General features: G+C 39.9%; 1 protein-coding gene across 1 annotated transcript; it reads right to left on the bottom strand.

Annotated features, from left to right (window-relative positions):
* Positions 1 to 14060: 14060 nt before the first annotated feature.
* On the bottom strand, positions 14061 to 16999 carry LOC103717536 (amino acid transporter AVT1H). The gene is made up of 3 exons (XM_008805973.4): positions 16563 to 16999; positions 15855 to 16456; positions 14061 to 14765 (listed from the first exon to the last, which is right to left on the bottom strand). The coding sequence occupies exons 1-3, from the start codon at positions 16831 to 16833 to the stop codon at positions 14229 to 14231; spliced, it is 1410 nt and encodes a 469-aa protein (XP_008804195.2). The 5' UTR covers positions 16834 to 16999; the 3' UTR covers positions 14061 to 14228.
* Between the last annotated feature and the right edge of the window lie 2507 nt (positions 17000 to 19506).

The following is a 19506-nucleotide window of genomic DNA, read 5'->3' as shown; positions in this document are numbered from 1 at the left end:
GTCCATGTTACGAGTAATCGTTACATGCTAGGATTGTAGGCCATTTCCATGGGCAAAATTTTACGTCGATAGAAGAGGTGTTTTGCCACAATATATCTTGCCACTTTGTGCGCACGCAATATTACTTACAGTAGTTTGCAAAAGATGTATTTTTGTGGAAAAACAAGCTACTTGATATAGATTGAACGTGCCGGTCCATGATCTAGAATAACAAAATTATGAATCATTTGACAGAAACCATATTTATTACCTAAGTCCATGTTAAGAGTAATCGCTGCATGCTAGGATTGTAGGCCATTCCATGAGCAGAATTTTACATTGGTGGGAGAGGTGTCTTGCCACAATATATCTGGCCATTGTGCTTGCACTACGTTGCTCGCAGTGGCTTTCCTTGAAAAAAGAAGATTCGTCTCTCGCAGTAGTCAAGTGCTGTCATCATGATTTGAAATCATGGGCACTAAGACATGATGCTTGCTGCCACAATCTATTAAGAATTATGAATAATGGATCTTAGATAATGGCTGTTTTTTTTATCATTATGTAATACAAATAAGAGCTACTATTTGACAATCTATTGCTTTAATGAATAAAGTAGCATTCTTAAGATTCAAATTGTCTATCAATTTTCTCTACAAATTAGTCTGTACGTTTAAAAAAAAAATGAAGTTTTGACTGAGTGAACAATAATTTCAATATTACTTTCCGTCTTAATGCTATTAGTAGCCATTATAACACTAATCACTTTAATACTAGATGAAGTCTTTCAAATCTTGGATACAAGCTAACAATTTGGCAAATATTTTGGAAACATCTTTCTATCGCTTGTGGAAATCCTATCCTTAGAAGAACTTGCATGCCAACAAAGCATGTCGCCTCTTATCACCAATTTAGATTACTTATGGCTATATATGAATTCGTCGGTAGATCTATCGCACATTGTGTCGGCTCATTGAAATCTTGCTCTCAATCCAGCATCTCATATTTTAGTTAGGCGCCACTGGTTATACCAGTACTTGTTTGATATTCATTTAGAAAAGCCGTCTAATTAAGAAAGTTGCTGGAGAGAATATACCTCTACATAGGAAAATCATAAAGATGGAGTGAGTCTTCCCAGTGACTCAAAAACACCAGCGGGCCTCACTAAGATCGCAGCAAGGATATATTGTTAGTAAAGATTGTTGATCAAATAGATTGATTTTGATGAGTATAAAATATTTGAATATAATACTAATGATTTTGTATTCTTAGAGAAGTTAAATTTGTTATATAGGGACCTCAATAAGGTTGAAAGGTTAAAGAACATGGAGAAGCTTTTTGAAGAGTTTTGAAAGTTTCTATAATAAACGAGATGATCCTAAACTATCTCGAATCGACTCTTGAAGATTACAAGTTGACCCTGAATGGCTATAGATAAAACATAAAGCAATTAGTTCACGAGTCGACCTCTGAAGATTACGAGTCGACCCTTGAGATCATGAGTTGACCCCTGAAGAATTCGAGTAGACCCATCAGCGCCTGATAACAGTAACGACTAGTTTTTCTACGAAACCAGAATAACCATATTTACTTCCAACGGCTAGTTTCTTCTCTCTAACAGCTAGAAACGGTTGTTTAACAACTTTTCAAGCTATAAATGCTTCAAAAATGAATTGGAGAAGATGATGGATTAAGAAGATTGAGTGGATGAGGTAAAAAAAAAGGAATACAAGTGAACACCACTTCTTGAGCTTCAACTTGAGGATTAATTTGAGAAGTGATCATTTAAAGCCTCCTTCCACTTCAGAGTGAGCTTCCAAAGATCTATAGAAAGAGTTTCAACTGCCAATCATGGAATTCCATCACAAGATCAAGAGCAAACAAGAAAGGAAAAAAGAAAGAGTTGAACTCTACTCATTGAGATCCCAACTTTTAGAGCAATTAGACTTGAGCTTCAACGACATCAATCCAACTTTTATAGAGGTTATTGTGTATGTATCTTTCTATCCTTGTTTAGTGCACGAGATTAGGAAATCTCAACGTAAAAATCAGCTGGCTTATAAGGTTTGTTTGTACTATGAAATATCTAGGTTGTGACCGATTGTCCTGAAAAATCGACTAGATTGATTGTGAGCCCGAGTAAAACAATTAGTGTAGGTTTTGATTGATTTTCTGAAAAAATCAATTGAGTTGATTGTGATCCCATGTAAAACAATTGGACTATAATTCGGAAATGATTATAGTAAAATTTCCAAGCATGAAGTCTTAGAGAATAGACGTAGGTGTAGGGTTGGTACCGAACCACTATAAATCTTATGTGTTTGTATTATTTGTATTGCTTACATTTACTTCTTGCATATCTATTTATTACTCTCTTGCTGAAATTAATATTTATCTGTTAAGCTTCTTACTTCGTTGTATTATTAATTAAAATTTTCAAAAAAAACTCAATTCATCTTTCCCTCTTGGGCTGCATACCTAGGCAACAAAGATTATATTTAATGGCCAGCTCATTGCAATGCTAGGAGAGAACCTCTTATTGTTTGATTCACCCACTATCAAAAATTAATGCTGTGAAGGATAGAGCACGAATCCTTTGCAGCGAACGGTTTGGATCACAAAATATTGTGTAGATAGCTGCTATCAACAGATGGATGGCTATCAAAAGACATAGGCCTATCTGCCATATATGGCACATCTTGTTTGATGATCATTTATGTTTTGATAACAGCTATCGAGTGCTGTACAATACTCTACAGTGCAAACAATGCACCGTAGAGAATCCTGAGAACAACCTATCATCCTCAACATGACTTAATAAAGCTGAATAAAATGCAGTGCAGGACTTCCAAACATTTGACACTTTCCACCAAACGTCCGGAAGAAACGCGTTGCAGGACCTGGCGAGAGTCTTGAGATTTTATTCCACTGGGGGGGAAGTAAACAAATGCAGGTGTTGATCAAAGAAGTCTTTCAACCAATATGACTTCTACGGAGAGAACGTTAGACCAGGCCCATGAACAGTTTTTAATGTAATTTTCGCCTATATATGTTCTCTTCATGTTGTGCTCTCAGTACCATCCACTTGCCTCTGCAACATGGGCTGAAGCCAGATGCTTCTCTTTAATATATGCATGGCCCCTCGGCCAGTTTTCTTCCACTCAGACCCTTCAAAGGGAAGACTCTCTTCCTTTCTTCAGCACACACGAATTTCTTTTTGTAATTTTTGAGAAAGGCGAAACGCAAAGTTTATAAGATATACCTAGGAGGGTAATAGTGAGTGGTAGAATAACTTTGTTTTTTATTTTTTATTTTTGGCCTAGTGATTCACTCAGCTAGGGAGTCCAAAGTTACCTCCAATGCGATTAATGGTGGTCTTGACAGAAATAAATGCAATTATCACGAAGCACACACCAATTGTCTAGCTCAACTCAAATTAACTATTCAGTAATGTTTTCGAATAACTTATTCCCATTTTTAAACAAACAATTTGGATCCGATAGGCGTCACGTTTACTACCAGTGACAAGGTAATTTATAGTACTTCATTTTCAATCTATGATAAGACAATTTGATAGTAATTAGATTAACCCAAAGTCTACATAGGTTCTCATGCACATTTTATTTTCGCCTTCAGACCAACCATGATTACTTTTTTTATTTGTGACGGAGCAACCGATAGTGTCAAGCTTCCCATCTTTGATGGGGCAATCTATAACACTACATTTGTAGCCTATGATGGGACAATATAAAAATGTAGTTAGTCCAAGTACTTAATTTCAACCATTAAATTATTCAATTTTATCATCACCAAATAAAATATAATTTAATATTATATTCTTTGCCAAATTTTAAAGTACCTAATATTATATTCCAAGCAACTAAAATCATTGATATTTGATACATGTATACAAAAAGAATCATATATTTTTATATTTATATCAACAATCATGCTATGAACAATAATTATCCTATGCAAAATTATAAATTATGGATACATGACAGATAAAATACATGAATAAACATATGTACATATAGGTGATTATATATAGAGATTTTTAACTCTACCATTGACAAACTCAAATACAGTGTGTCCAATCCACATCTAACATGTATAATTAATTTAAAATTAATATAAATCCAACTTATCCTTGATCAACCACAAATAAATAAATTATTGCTAATTTTTTTGAATTTCAGCGTTTTAGTGTTTGAACTACCTCTAATTTTTCGGTCACTATTTAATTCAAATTTAAAATAAATTAGGGTTTTATCTTGATTTAAAAACTAGAGTATAAAAGTTTTTCTCAGCATCTTCTTATCCAAACAATTGCTCTCCTGTGTAACCTAAAGAAAGATTATAAAGTAATTATGGTCGGTGGTAGAAAAATTAGGAAAGGGAAAAAGGGCATGGTTGGCCGAATAATGATGTCCCGCAACTTCAGCTAGATCTGGACGACTCAATCGATGGATTTCAGAGGAAGAATTCAATCCATCCAAAGATGGTACGATGGGGACTATCAATGATGAGATTTACAGGCGCCCAAGGAAGCTGGGTGAAGATGAACATGATGGATGATCATCCATGACAATTTATTAGAGTCAAGCTACGTTACTCCACCGGTCCACAATCACATGAAGAGGGAGAAAAAGAAAGAAGAGAGACAGAGAGGAGTGAGAGAACAAATGGAAGCCCTTCGTGGTCCTCTCCGAGAACAGAGGAAAAGGAGCAAAAGGGCAGGCCTAGCAGTGGCAGTGGCGAGAGGGCGGCGTCCAACGGTGATGATGGGTGGCGACGACGACTGGTGGCGACAGACTGCCGGTGGCTGTAGACGAAAAGGGAAAAAAATTGAAACAGGGGTTCGATGGAAAAGTAGGGAATCGGTTTCATCGCCTCTCAGCTTACTCCTTGGTGGCTGAGGCTTCGCCGGACAATCACAAAGCATCGAGGAGCAGCGTCCTGACATCTCGACAGCATGCGGCGGTGGCGATAGCTGCCGGAAAGAGAGAAAATAATTAGGAAAACAAGGGCAGAATAGGGGTGGCCTGTCACTGGAATCTGAAAGGTGGCAAGGGGCATGAAAATACTTTAAAACTCGATCAAAATTTAGTTTCTGAACGCAAAGACATGCATCATTCAATATTCTTGCTTGCAATGAGATCCCTACTGTGAGATACAGGGCCCGACTTCAGCCCCGATTCGATTTGGGAGGAACCGGAACAGAGGATCGCGATTGCGATCCTCTCCGGCTCCTCCGGGAGACAAACGGGGCAAGGGCGCCGCAGGTATCCCGCGGCACCCCTCCCAATCCATCCGTGGCTAATTTACGGCCATGGATCTCGTTCGACCGCCGCGATTTTCGCGGCGGAGGGCCGTTACGATGGGGCGATAGAATCCCATCTTTCCTTCCCCTAGGGCCACCTCCGAGCTTCTCCTCCTCCTCTTCCTCTCCCTTCTTCTTCCCCTCCCTCTCCTCCTACTTCTCAAGTGGCCGGTGCCGCCGGATCACCGTCCGAATCCCCTTTGCAAGCCTTCCCCTATTCTGAGATCCGTCCCCTCGGTTCCGAGCGCCGCCGCCGCTGCTAGTTGCTGACCGAGCCGAGATCTTCCTTCCGCTGCCTCTGCCACCGCCGGTAAGCCCTCTGCCCTTTGTGCTCTTCGATCTTAGCCGGAGCATGCTTTCCTCCCTTTGTTTTGGCCCCATGAACCGAGACTCTTCTCGGTTGATTCTTGACCCCGGCCACCGCAACGGCCAGCCGGCTGCAATGGCCACCACTGCGGCCGGCTGGCCGTCGACCGATCGGCTGGCCACCCCGCCGATCCCCCTTCCTCTTCCATTCTCCCATCTCCCCTGTCCATGGGGAGCTGTTGAGGAAGAAGGCCCATTGTGGGCCGTGAGCATTTTGATGGGCCGTTGGGCCCAGTCCACTGCAGGCCCAACTTGGGCCCAGTCCAGTCTGGTTGGGCCTAGTGGGGCAGTACCCTTGTGGGCCCAACTTGGGCCCTATTCAGATCTGAAACCTGGAACCCGAAATCCGAACCCATTTGGCCAATAAATGGAATTTTGCAGTTAAGCCCTTGGCAGTATATTATTTCACAAAAAGGTCTTCTGTAATTTGTATTTGATCCCTATAGAAAAGATTTATTACATAAAGGTCCTCAAATATATTTGTTTGGTCCCTTTACTCAAGTTTTATTATAGAACAGTACCCTGTAATTAAGTATTAGTCCCTGCAATAAATTTTATTGCATAAATGAACCAATTAGAAGCCAACCTTGGGGGCCTTATTGGGCGGAGTCTATGCGGGCCCATTGGGCCGTGTCCGATATGGGCCCTATCGGGCCATGTTCATTATGGAACAACTCTGGGCCCTGTTGGGCCGTGTCCAATAGTATTATTTTTGGTTTTGCTTAGCTCTGAAAATTAACACAGAGACTAATTAAATTTAAACAGGTGAACCTGATCTGCTTATCTGAAGTCGGAGTTAAGCGAGAAGAGGTAAGTAACTTAATACTTCAAGTGTGATTTCCAAATTATTTGATAAACTGATTAAGTTTTGACATATGTTTTGTATTCAGTAAAATGGGTCAGACATGTTAAATTTTATTTGAAAATCATGTTATATGCTCTGAAATCCGTAAAATATGACCGGATAGTTTATGAAATATATTTTTGTATATATGCATTCTCAGCATGGCTATGACCTGTTCTATTCTGTTCTAGCCCCGCCAATGGGGATTATACGTTGGACCTGTCGACTTGTAATCTGTGAGGAACCGGTTTCGACACCGCCCCACCGGTGATTAGAATAGTGGTTTCTGGACACCGTTGCCACCGGTGACTAACAATAGTGGTTTCTGGCACTCTGTGCAACCCATGCCACTGGGTTACGTGGCCGTAGCCTATCATGTTGAGATTATGGTATTAGATTTTTGGAAAAATGATAATAAGTTTTGAAAACAGTAAAACGATGTTATCTATAATTTATTCCAGACATTATCCTGTATTTTGATCTGATATGCTCTGACCCCACTTTTGGGTATTTTGTTGCTTACTGGGCTAGTGTAGCTCATTATTTTATTTTCTCTGTTTTTCAGATCCAAAGGCTTGATCGCACGAGATTGGGGAGTGTGTTAGATTTTCGGATAATTTCTTCAGTTATTGGCATTTCAGTTAGATTAGTTTGGACATTTGAATTATGTTAGCAAATGTTATTTTGAAATTTTGTAAGACTGCTTTTGAATAAATTTAAATAATTATGTCAGTTTTGAACACCTGTATTTGCTTTGATATGATCTGATGCCTTGCACGCCTGTGCGGCCCGCCGTGCGGGCGTGCGGCGTCTGCCGCGCCTCGGGCTCGGGGCGTGACACCTACATTCCTAGAATTGGATCTACATGCATGCATTATTCTTGGTAAGCAAAGGACATAGTAAGGCTTGGATACAAAGTGCAGTCATGCACAGCAATGCTTATGCGTGTTATTTCACCTTAGAACTCTATGTTGTATGCTTTCTTTCAAAGTAGCAAATATAGGATGAACCTCCATAAAGTGGTAGATTCTTGGAATTGATTATGATTGAGCTACAACTTCTCTATGGGGAATATGATGATGGTGAGCTACTGAGTCATCTGGAGATAGCCATTTAGAATTTGCAGTTTCGGAAAAAGTATGATACATGTCATGATTATGTTTTGAAGATTATTACTGATAATTCTACTTTATAGAATACAGAATGTTGTGGATTGCAGGATTGGTGAAGCTTGACATCTTGGCATTTTGGATGAGTTTTTTGAACATTTGCTTGTTTGTAGGGCATGATAGCATCTCCTGCTAAAGAAAGATATTTTGGAAACAAAGATTATTGGAAGAGACAAACCTCTTTTCTTGGATGGCCTGTCAGACATATGGTCTGTTCCTGTTTCCTTTCAATTTCGATATCTTGTTTTCTGTAATCTAGTATATTATGAAATGAAATTCATTTCTAACCTATTAATTTTTATAACTTGAGATGGTAAGCAGAAAGTTAAATGCAAATAAAATTAATATGGTATTATTTGTTATTGTTTTCCTGGTGGAGGCACTGGATAAATGCGATTTCGTTTTCCACAAAGAAGGTATAAATTTCTTTCTGAGAATCCAAATATCTTATATTGTTGGGCTTGGGCTTGTGCTTGTGGATTAACTGTCTATACATTACTGCAATGTAACTTGTTGTTATAATTATAAATTCAGTTGCATCCCAAGTTTAATATTTTCCTCTTTGGAAGCTGTCCTAGAAAACCTTGTTGACTGTGGCTGAATTATGTTTGATGCTTATGTTTTGTTTGAAATCCTGCTTTCTTAGCAGCCGGCATATCACATAACGAGACTCGAACTGTCCTGTTGGGACATCGGGAAGTGAGACACCTAAACAGAATCTTATGCCTGTTTTTACTTTATAATCTTGCATCTCAAGCTCAAGCTTTTCTTCTACTCTTTTCAGCATACTGCTGCTGATGGAGCAAAACTATACTTTAAGGATCGATTAGAAGGAGTGAAATGTTTGAAGGATCAAGTCAAACTGTTCTTCTCGATGTTCTTGTATCATCATCTATATGGTAAATGTATTTTTGCAGGCGAATTTCTGATGTTCGGGTGCAAATGGAAACATTCCAACATGCTAGTTCAGAATTTTGGAACAAACATCCATTAATTTTTGGGTTTGAATTGATGTTTAGGTTATTAGAGGTCGTTTAAGTCTTCTTAATGCCAGTGTTACACTTATGATCCGTCTAGTTTTATGGGCTTTTTACAAGCCCAAACAAGATAGGCTAGAGTCGGGTGTCCAATGACCTTTTGTGGCCGGTTTTCATGAAACAACTCCATGCAAGAAAGGCTAGCGGCATGTATTGAGGACCAAATTTAACTCACCCTGCTTCTTATCTTCCTGTATTCTGGATACACTTCACTCTCATTCCAAGAACTTCAAGAACCATGAATAACTACTTCAACCGTTTTACCTGTTTTTAGTTAATCAGTTATCATATCTGTTAGTTGGTTATTCCGTCAATGTAATGTTATAAATAGGACATATAATGTAAGGAAGAAAGTAAGTCAATAAAGTCTTGAGTTCTTTCTCAAGCTTTCTCTGTTTTTTTTCCACAGCCTTCTTGCCTGTTTCTTTACATGGTATCAGAGCAATTGAGATCGTTCCTCCATGGTTGCTTCCACTCGCAGCGATGCCGGTTCAGCCCCTTCACCAACCTTGAGCGTGATCGAGGATCCGGCAAGCCCGTATTATTTGCATTACGGTGACAGCACAGGTTTGCAACTCACCTCCTTGATCTTGAATGAGGAGAATTACTCAACTTGGAGCAGGTCAATGTTCATGGCCTTGAGTGTCAAGAACAAAGAAGGGTTTGTCGATGGAAGCATTCCTCAACCTCTACAAAATCACCCTCATCATGCGGCCTGGAGGAGGTGTAATATAGTAATTTCTACATGGATTTTGAATTCCATCCCAAAGGAGATGAGCACCAACGTAATATACATGGAAACAGCTAGGAAAATCTGGCTGGACTTGAAAGAGAGATTTAGTCAAAGTAATGGTCCAAGAATTTATCAACTGCAGAAAACAATCTCGTCTCTCTCCCAAAACCATGGAAGTGTGATCTCCTACTTCACCCACTTGAAGGGACTTTGGGAAGAGTTGGCAAATTACAGACCCCGATAGCCAAATGAATATCAATCTGAAGAACATGTTATCCAGTTGTTGATGGGATTGGATGACTCCTACTCGAATGTTCGTGGACAAATCCTCTTAATGGACCCTCTGCCACCAGTTAATAGGGTGTTTGCTCTTGTGCTTCAAGAAGAAAGACAACGTAAGGCTGCCATGAATCAGAATCCTGAAGCTGCTGCATTTGTTAGCCACTCTAATGACAGGTCGGTCAACTCCTTTCTCAATCAAAAGCAACCTCAAAAACAAAATACCATGGGTCAACTTCACAAGAAGGATAGACCCATCTGCAATCATTATGGAAAACAAATTCACACAAAGGATAAATGTTATAAGCTTCATGGGTTTCCGCCCGATTTTAATTTCACAAAAGGCAAAGTCTCTGCAGCGAACCAAACTTCCAGCTGTGTTGTAACTCCAGATCTCCTATGTGATTACTCTAAGCTGACCATCACTCCGGATCAGTGTCAGAGGATCTTTCGATCCTACAACCTCAACTGCAATCTCATGGGATGACCTCTGTCACGAAGGAAGTGCCAGAGCCTTCGGTGAATCAGGTTGGAAATCTACAACTGGCAACAAATAGGACCCGAGTACCATCCATTCCAAATTTTTCAGGTAATACTATCTGCTCAATGACTGCTATTGCTCCAAATCAATGCCATGTTCCTTGGATTATAGACACCGGAGCTACAGACCATATGGTGTGCTCCATTTCTCACTTATCAACAACTACGGAAAGTATAAACGCTACTGTCAGACTCCCTACTGGTGAACGAACATCTGCAATGCATGTGGGAACAGTGAAGATCTCCGAGTTGCTCACCTTAAGAGATGTTCTCTGCGTCCCAAATTTTTCATTCAATCTTATTTCTGCAAGCAAGCTCATAAACTCGTATAATTGTTGCCTGATATTCCTACCAAAATGTTGTGTCATACAGGACCTGTTGAACTGGAAGACGATTGGAATGGGGAGGCTTGAGGATGGTTTATATCATCTTCAAGTAAATAACACACAAGCTGCAGCTGGTACTATAAATCCTCCACTATCTTCCTCATTGTGTTCCTTTGCAAATTCAACTGACAGTGCTCACAAGTTTGATCTTTGGCATCGTAGACTAGGCCATTTGTCTTTCCCTTGTTTTTGTCTTTAAACAAATCTGTATCTAAAATGGACATTAGTCTGAATAATCATTGTCAAGTTTGCCCACTTGCCAAACAACAAAGGTTGAGTTTTGCTCACAGTTCCCGTGTCTCAAGTTCAATGTTTGACTTAGTTCACTGTGATATATGGGGTCCATTCTCCACAGCTTCACTCGATGGTTCAAGATACTTCCTCACAATTGTTGATGACTATAGTAGAAGCACTTGGGTTTATCTCATGCAATTCAAGTTCCAAACTAAGGACATTATTCAGTCCTTTTACACTTTAATTGAGACTCAATTTTCAGCTAAGATAAAGGTCCTTAGATCAAACAATGGTGGGGACTTCAACATGAAAGATTTCTATGCTTCAAAGGGAATCATTCATCAACTCAGTTGTTTAGACACCCCTCAACAGAATGGGGTGGTAGAGAGAAAACACCAACTTATTCTCAATGTGGCAAGAGCACTAAGGTTTCAAGCAAACCCGCCTCTGAATTTCTGGGGGGAATGCATCCTAACTGCAGTGTATCTTATCAATAGGTTGCCGACTCCAAAACTTTCTGGCCTATCACCCCATGAGGTCTTGTTTGGTGCGAAACCCTCTTATGATCATTTGAGGGTGTTTGGATGTCTATGTTATGCCTCAACTTTAAAAAGGTTTAGGTCCAAATTTTACCCAAGGGCGTCTTCATTGGTTATCCTCATGGCATAAAGGGCTATAAACTTTACGACATTCATTCCAAAAGAGTCTTCATTTCAAGGGATGTCATATTTCATGAATTTATATTTCCCTTTCAACGTGATGATTCTCATCTTGTTATCCCTGCATTAGACTCTGCTTCTCAATCTTGTGATAAAATTTTTTCCCCATCTATCATCACCTATGATCAGCTACACTCAACTAATAAGCTGCAAGACACTCTTTCTGCACCTAATGTTAAACCTATTGTTTCAACCGGCACGCCCAGTGGCACGCTTGACAATCAGGTTCATTTCACTCCTTCTTTTTCACCCCCTTTCATATCAAAGTCACCAACTGTTTCTCTTCAAAATCACCCTCTTAGAAGGTCCTCTAGGCTCAATCCCCCATTGATTTCAGAAGCAGCACCATCACCCCTTCCTTTATCTACCCGACAACTTAGACGATCTCTTAGAGTCCAACAACCTCCTGCATATTTGAAGGAGTATCACTGCAGTTTGGCATCAGCAACTCCTCTGTTTCACTCACTCCATGGTCAGCAAGAGTCCCATATCAAGTCAGGACAGCCTTATGATATCTCAGCCTTTCTGGACTACAATTTTCTTCTTCACACCGAGTTTTCAGTTTGTCTATTTCTTCTGCAACTGATCCAAAGAACCATTTGGAAGCATTTAAGTCCCCTGCATGGTGTGATGCAATGAAAACTGAGCTGAAGGCACTTAATGATAATCATACTTGGACTATAACTCTATTGCCTAAAGGGAAGAAAGCAGTAGATTGCAAATGGGTCTACAAAACAAAGTTTAAGGCAGATGGGACTGAGGAAAGGAAGAAAGCAAGGCTGGTTGCAAAGGGTTACACTCAACAAGCCGATCTGGATTACCATGATACCTTCTCCCTAGTTGCTAAAATGGTCACGGTCAAAACATTATTAGCAATTGCAGCAATTAAGAATTGGCATTTATCTCAACTTGATGTAAATAATGCGTTCTTACATGGAGATTTGACTGAAGAACTATACATGAATTTGCCTCCAGGATATGAACTTCAGGGAGAGAAGGGGAAGAAGATGGTTTGCCATTTACACAAATCTTTGTATGGGCTGAAGCAAGCTTCAAGACAGTGGTTCGCCAAGCTGTCTTCTTTCATCATATCCCAAGGCTTCATTCAGTCGAAGGCTGACTATTCTTTGTTCACACGAAAGGATGAATGCTCTTACACTGCAATTCTTGTATATGTTGATGATATAATCATTGCAGGGAATGACATTTCATATATAGATGCTCTCAAGAAAAACCTTGATGCACAATTCAAACTCAAGGATCTGGGGGTTTTAAAATTCTTTCTTGGCCTTGAGATAGCAAGAAGCTCTAAAGGGATCTCAGTGTGTCAACGAAAGTATGCTTTGGAAATCCTACAGGATGTTGGTTGTCTTGGTTCCAAGCCAGCGAAAAGTCCTATGATCCAAAACTTAAAACTCAGCAGCCTTGAGGAACATTGCTTGAAGATCCCACAGTCTATAGGCGATTAATAGGCAGGTTGCTATATCTTACTATAATAAGGCCCTATCTGAATTTCTCTGTGCAGGTTTTGAGCCAGTTTCTCGGATCACCTTGACAACCGTACTTGGAAGCTGCATATCGAGTCTTGAGATACTTGAAGGCTACACCAGGACAAGGTTTATTTTTTCCGTCAGCTTCCGAGCTTCATTTAAAGGCCTTTTGCGATGCAGATTGGGCATCTTGCTTAGATACGCGTCGATCAGTCACAGAATTTTGTGTCTTGCTCGGGCAATCTCTCATTTCATGGAAATCAAAGAAGCAGCACACCATTTTCCGATCTTCTGCGGAAGCAGAATATCGTTCCATGGCCTCCACATGCTGTGAACTTCAATGGTTAATCAATCTCCTCAAGGAGCTTGATGTCCAACATACCAAACTGGCATTGGTATTCTGTGATAATTAAGCAGCATTGCACATTGCTTCCAATCCAGTGTTTCATCAGAGAACAAAACATATCGAGATTGATTGCCATATTGTACGAGAAAAGCTTCAACTGGGCATAATTCGAACTCTTCATATTCCTGGAAGCTTACAGCTTGCCGATTTGTTAACCAAAGCACTCGGAACACATCGATTTCATACTCTCATACGCAAGATGGGTGTACACAATCTATACACTCCATCTTGAGGGGGAGTATTGAGGACCAAATTTAACTCACTCTGCTTCTTATCTTCCTGTATTCCGGATACACTTCACTCTCATTCCAAGAACTTCAAGAACCATGAATAACTACTTCAACCGTTTTACCTGTTTTTAGTTAATCAGTTATCATATCTGTTAGTTGGTTATTTCGTCTATGTAATGTTATAAATAGGACATATCATGTAAGAAAGAAAGTCAATAAAGTCTTGAGTTCTTTCTCAAGCTTTCTCTGTTTTTTTTTCCACAGCCTTCTTGCCTGTTTCTTTACAGCATGCGATGTTAAGAGGCAACGCCAGAGCAGTGATGAGAAGTATAATCAAATGCACCATTCCATATTATATTTAAGAGACTTCGATTCACAACTAACATGATCTTTACTTCATCATGGACTGCAAACTTCATTCTCCTTCACGTCGTTCAGCCTTCTGCTTATTATTGGGTAATAGAAAGACCCTTAACATTAGTTTCTGTTCCGTAGGTCAAGGTGAATGGCCTCTCTGAATATTTTGCAGAAGTGCCATAGAAGATGAGATCGTTCCTACTACCCCAAATAGAGCCCCAATGACTACAACAACACCATTAAGAAGGAGAGCGGGCTTGGAGACTCTAGGCCAGCATATCTTGAGGTAGAAGGCACAGGGGAAGACCACTGAGATGGCTGTGCTTACAAGGGAGCCCGTGAGGCTGAGGACGTGCTCAAAGTATGGAATGGAGAGGGCTAGTGCCAGGATCACCAACAGCAGTGAGGACCCTATGATGCCTCTGATGAGCATTCGGACCCTGGAGCTCGTAGAAGTTAGATTCTGCTCAAGTTGGATGGCGAAGGGAGCGAATTCAAGGGCATATTTTGTCATTGGTGTGAGCACGGTTGCCCATAGAGCGATCTTGGTGACGACGAGGTGTTGAGGCATGCTGAGGGTGATCTGCGAGTTAACTGTCGGTCCAAACAGCTTCGCCCCCATGAAAGCAAGAGCTGTGTAGAGGCCAGTAACAACAGTAAAACTTGTGACAGTAACCTGCAATTGATCAAGAACATGGGGTAGGCAGCATGAGGAATACATGCAATTGGAGAATGTAAATTACTTAACCATACATGCAATATCTATGATTATCTGTTGAAAGGATGTAAAAGAGTGGATTCCTGTATAATTACATGCAGTATTCCTGTGCTCTGTAGTTTAAGGAACTTTATTTTGAAGGATTTGATCTTCAGTTATAATTATTCGGCTAATAAAAGTCAATTTATGCAATGGTAACCTCATGTGATTTATATTCTAGGCCAGGGAGTCTTGGCGCCACATCATATTCAAGTTGAATTCGATATGAATTACTCTTCACATCCAAACCCAAGAAGGATGATGGCCCCCTTTTAAGGCTTAAGATCCTAGAGCACTAGCAGTAGCAGGATGATGAACCCAATTCAGAATCAGCTTTGAGGTTGGATTTAATGCATTATCCTATTTCTTTTTCCAAATAATTTGTAAAACCCCTTTTTTAAAGCTAGCATGTATTATACAAGTGAGTTTGGATAATGATTCTTCCAAAGAAACTGGATCCCTTTTGGTTCCAAACCGAATCAAATAAGACATGAAATCTAGTTTCTTCGGATTTGAAGTATAAGGTGAGTTTTGGAAGAGATTAACAATCATCATCCTTTAGTTGACCCCAACCAGGTGGTTATGGTCCTAGATTTATGCTTCAGCTTATCATGCATACATGCATGTATATATGTGTACAACCAACTTGATAGATAAAATGAATCTTTATTAATTATTTGAAGGCAACTTTGGATGCTTCTTTTTGTACTCTTTTTATGTGAAGAAAGAGACTAGACCTCACTAGATCCACTACAGGCTGATTGCAGGAATATTTAGCAACTTGAGGAGGGGAAAGCCAAAAGGTGGCTGAGATTCTGGTTCCACTTAAGAACATCCTCATTTGTTGGATGAAGGCTTGGGGTTGAGCTTGCTTGAAAAAATCAGCCTTGCACCCACCTACATGGACTTTGGACTTGAGGGATTGTCAAGGATCCATGCTTGGACTTAATTTTACCACAAGCATATATATAACTCAAAACTTTGGTCAATTTAGTGTTAGAGATATACCTTGGTGAACTTGGAGGGATCCTTCATGGCTGTATATATGTTGGGAAAGACAATATGGCCAGCATAACTAAATATATATAGGCCAGAAATCCCTGGGATCTTGCGAAGTTGTAGTATAGGTATCCTTTGGTTACTCTTGATCCCTCCAAAGGCTGCTGTCCACCCTATGGTTATGCAGATGAGGAGCGACATTAGGATCCCTCCAAAGGAGAGGAAGGATATGGAGGAAAGATCCCTCAGCCAAATACTAGGGAGTGCCACCAACACTGCTATAGATGTCAGCAGCTGAGCTTCGGATAAGTGAAGCCATGAGAGATGAACACCGCGAAGCGCCAATGGCAAGTTATCGCTGAGAGAGATTGTGTATGACACAAGGGAAAGGAATATTTCCAAGTATATGAAGGTGGAGGTTATGATCCTTCCCTTGGTCCCAAATGCTTGCTCTCCAATGTCTTGGTAACTTTTGGAGCTAGCATCCTCCTCAAGGCACTTGCCTATAATATGTGAGGTGTATGCACACATGATTCCAAGTCCCACTAGTAGAAATGCTGAGGTCCATCCTCCATTCTCCAAAGCATAGGGAGTTGAAAGTTGCCCAAGACCTGAAGAGAGAGATCAGTAGGTAAAGAAATATGTGAAGGCCACAGAAAAGCGACTGCGAGAGTTGGTAACATGCTATAACGTTAAGAGCTCGAATCACTTGTGTACCTATGAGCATTCCCACCATGTTGATCGCTGAATGAGCAAAGGAACTATCTGCCTTGGTATGGTTTTCACTACCCCCAAAACTTAAAACTCCACTCCCTTCCCTACACTTGCACGCATTGTTCTCCTCCACACAAGTGTCACAGTTCGACAATTGTATTGCAAGACGGGCACCATGCACCGTCTCGGTGGCTACTTGATTCTGGTTGGTTGGCTGGTTGAACTCAGGGCATGAACACCATCGGTTTACACTTTTCACCTCCACGTTAGACATCTTCTGAATCCTTGGAGACCTGGCAGGGAAATGAGGAATTGATGGCGTATTTATAGGCTGTGGGGGTGGGGACTAAATTAAGGTGGTGAGGATGCCATTGGAGGCACTTGGGAAATGCATGTAAACACTACAGTAGTCATGTGTTGGCATGGAGCCAGGTACCAAATTGGATTGAGTGCGTTCTGGGGTTGTGGAGCCAACGAGGAATTGATATATATGGAAAGCCAGGCAAGGTTCTATTTGATTTTGGTTTGTGGTTGTAGTAGGGTTTGGCTTAACGTATCTATATTCTTATTCCTACTCGTCATGTTTCTTATATCATAGTTACTTTGAGATGATTTAATATAATGCACCACTTAGAGAAAATGATGCTTAACAAGGAGAAGGAACGACTGCTTTTAAATTTACCTTGCACTAGTGTCATCTCAGCCTGTTTGGATGAGACTTTAGGAAAAGGCGAGCCTCACTGCCTAAAACAAGCATCCAGCTGCACTAGTACTTGCACGTCGTATAGTGTTAGAGAGAGAGTTTAACAAACTACCATTGATCTTTTACGTCCAAACCAAAAGGTAAGAGAATGAAAATGAAGTGTTGGCACATGGGCTGCTTCCTTCATTTTATGGTATAAAATATATTTCTTAGATCATACGAGAAATTATTCATAAATAGACATGAATTTTCTGGAAGAACTTTCATTTTTATTATGCTTAAAATAATCGATACAATCTTGGCATGCATAAAGCTCTTGCTTCATCTCAGGAATATCAAAAAGATTCCTCGCCTAACTCGTCTTTCTGGTGGTTAGTGGGAAGGAGACCATTTTCCTTGAAGTTGTTCTGGATGCTCTCCATCAAACCAAGTTGATCCCATCACCATTCACTATAATCTTGGATATGAACGAAGTAAGATAATTTATCACCCTATAGTACCTAGTGGAACCAAACCTGTTCTCTAACCTGTCCATTATATTCTCTCAAGAGTCTTTATCAACTATTCAAGGAGACACAGCAGAGGAAGGAATTGCACTATGTGAGATTAAAAAAAAAAATCTTTATCTTTTATCTCTGTCCTTTTCTTTTCATGGCATGCTCTACTTCATATCAATTGTACATTTAGGAAAATGGATCAAAAGAGTTTTCTACTCCCCCAAAACCTCTTGTTTTGCTAGTATTGAGTTTGGTGCGGTTCATTTCTACATTTATGCCAACATCAGAAAAATAAAAGAAAAAGTAGATTTGAAGGGAAAAAAAATATTTTGATTACCATAAGTAAGGCTTATAAGTCCCATCTTCCATTCGAATAGATGCCATGGCTTTAATTAGCATTTAATGTGATTCTTGTTCATAAAGGAAATGGCTAAAGTAAATTGCATCGTGGCCGGCTGCCACCTGGGAATGAGATTCTAACGAACCATAAGGCAACATCAGACATCACATGGATCACATCTTGCCTTGGAAGCAAGAATAATGGGAGAATATTGTGGGCAGAGGAAAATTCTCTTTTAATTCTTTAACAATGGCGTCAGATTCAGTTGCCATGAGGTATAAAAGATGATCAAGTCCAATACTCGTGGAGCTATGAACAGTTTAATTCTAGAGAAGAATCCTACTCCGTAAGCTCATGATGTATATTTGGGCCATGGCGCACTGCTCAGTTGGAATCTAATGCTTCGGCGTATAGTACGTAGTCAGATATGGTTAGGTTAACAACAAACAACGAGTTCACTGATTGTGTTATGTGCCGTAACATGCTATTCTCTCTGCATATACTGACCATAACTAGCGCTACTTTGAGGATATGAATTTGCTGTTGTTTCTCTACTGTTCAAGTTGTGTGAGACTTGGCAGGAACACAATTGGTTTCTTGTGGAGGATCTGGACTAATTCTCCATGACTCAGGCTGGCTCTTAAACTTAAAGGTAAGAACCCACATGTATCTTGTTTCCTCTAGGAATGAGCTGGTAGAGTTCTGCGAAAAGCTGCATCCCCAGTCATTGGCTCTCTCAGAAAAAAAAAAAAAAAAAGAGAAGGGCCTAATGCTTCAATGTGAAGCCAGTTCTAGGTTGGTTAGGCTAATTCACATTCTAGAAAATATCTGATGCTTAGATGCCATCAAACTGGTGAATTATGATATCTTGAGTATATTAAAATACTGTAGGGATGAATACCCCATTCCCATAAAATTAGGGGAAATATCCAGATGTTAGAGCTTTTGTTGTTTTTGCTTTATAAATTAGCTAGTCTAGACCCATATGTTCCACATGCAACCACTAGTTATGGATTGATAAAACCATTCTTTAGTTATTAATATACTAGGTTCATACATTATTGATTTTCTTGGCTCCTTGTGATTAATTTAGAGTCAGAGATATGCTATAAAGATAGTATATTAAGCTGCTGTCTTCTCACAAAAATGATTATTTTTTGGTAGTTCAATGAAATAACTTTTGGTACTAATTTTGGAGGCTATGCATTCAAACTTTTGTTATTGCCAGCATCAAATATTAAAGTTTAGAGGCATATCTGCAAATATCTGAACTTTATAGCTTTGGAACTAATGCTCTTGACTTTCCACTCCTTGAGATCTTACACAGAATCAAATTTCTCTTGCTCTCACTGAATTCGCTGTTTGGATGACAACTGCTTCTTTCCTTCCTCAAGAAAAGGAGCCATG

This window comes from Phoenix dactylifera, chromosome 14 (assembly GCF_009389715.1).
Source record: "Phoenix dactylifera cultivar Barhee BC4 chromosome 14, palm_55x_up_171113_PBpolish2nd_filt_p, whole genome shotgun sequence".
Lineage (NCBI taxonomy): Eukaryota > Viridiplantae > Streptophyta > Magnoliopsida > Arecales > Arecaceae > Phoenix > Phoenix dactylifera.
The sequence above is the reverse complement of the archived record's forward strand: the minus strand, read 5'-3'. Positions and strand labels throughout refer to the sequence as shown.

Coding starts and splice junctions, on each gene's coding strand:
- LOC103717536 (XM_008805973.4), bottom strand. CDS start 16,833: ATGTCTAACGTGGAGGTGAAAAGTGTAAACCGATGGTGTTCATGCCCT. Junction 16,457..16,562: donor CATGGTGGGAATGCTCATAG/GTACACAAGTGA, acceptor CTCTCTCTTCAG/GTCTTGGGCAACTTTCAACT. Junction 14,766..15,854: donor ATCCCTCCAAGTTCACCAAG/GTATATCTCTAA, acceptor GATCAATTGCAG/GTTACTGTCACAAGTTTTAC.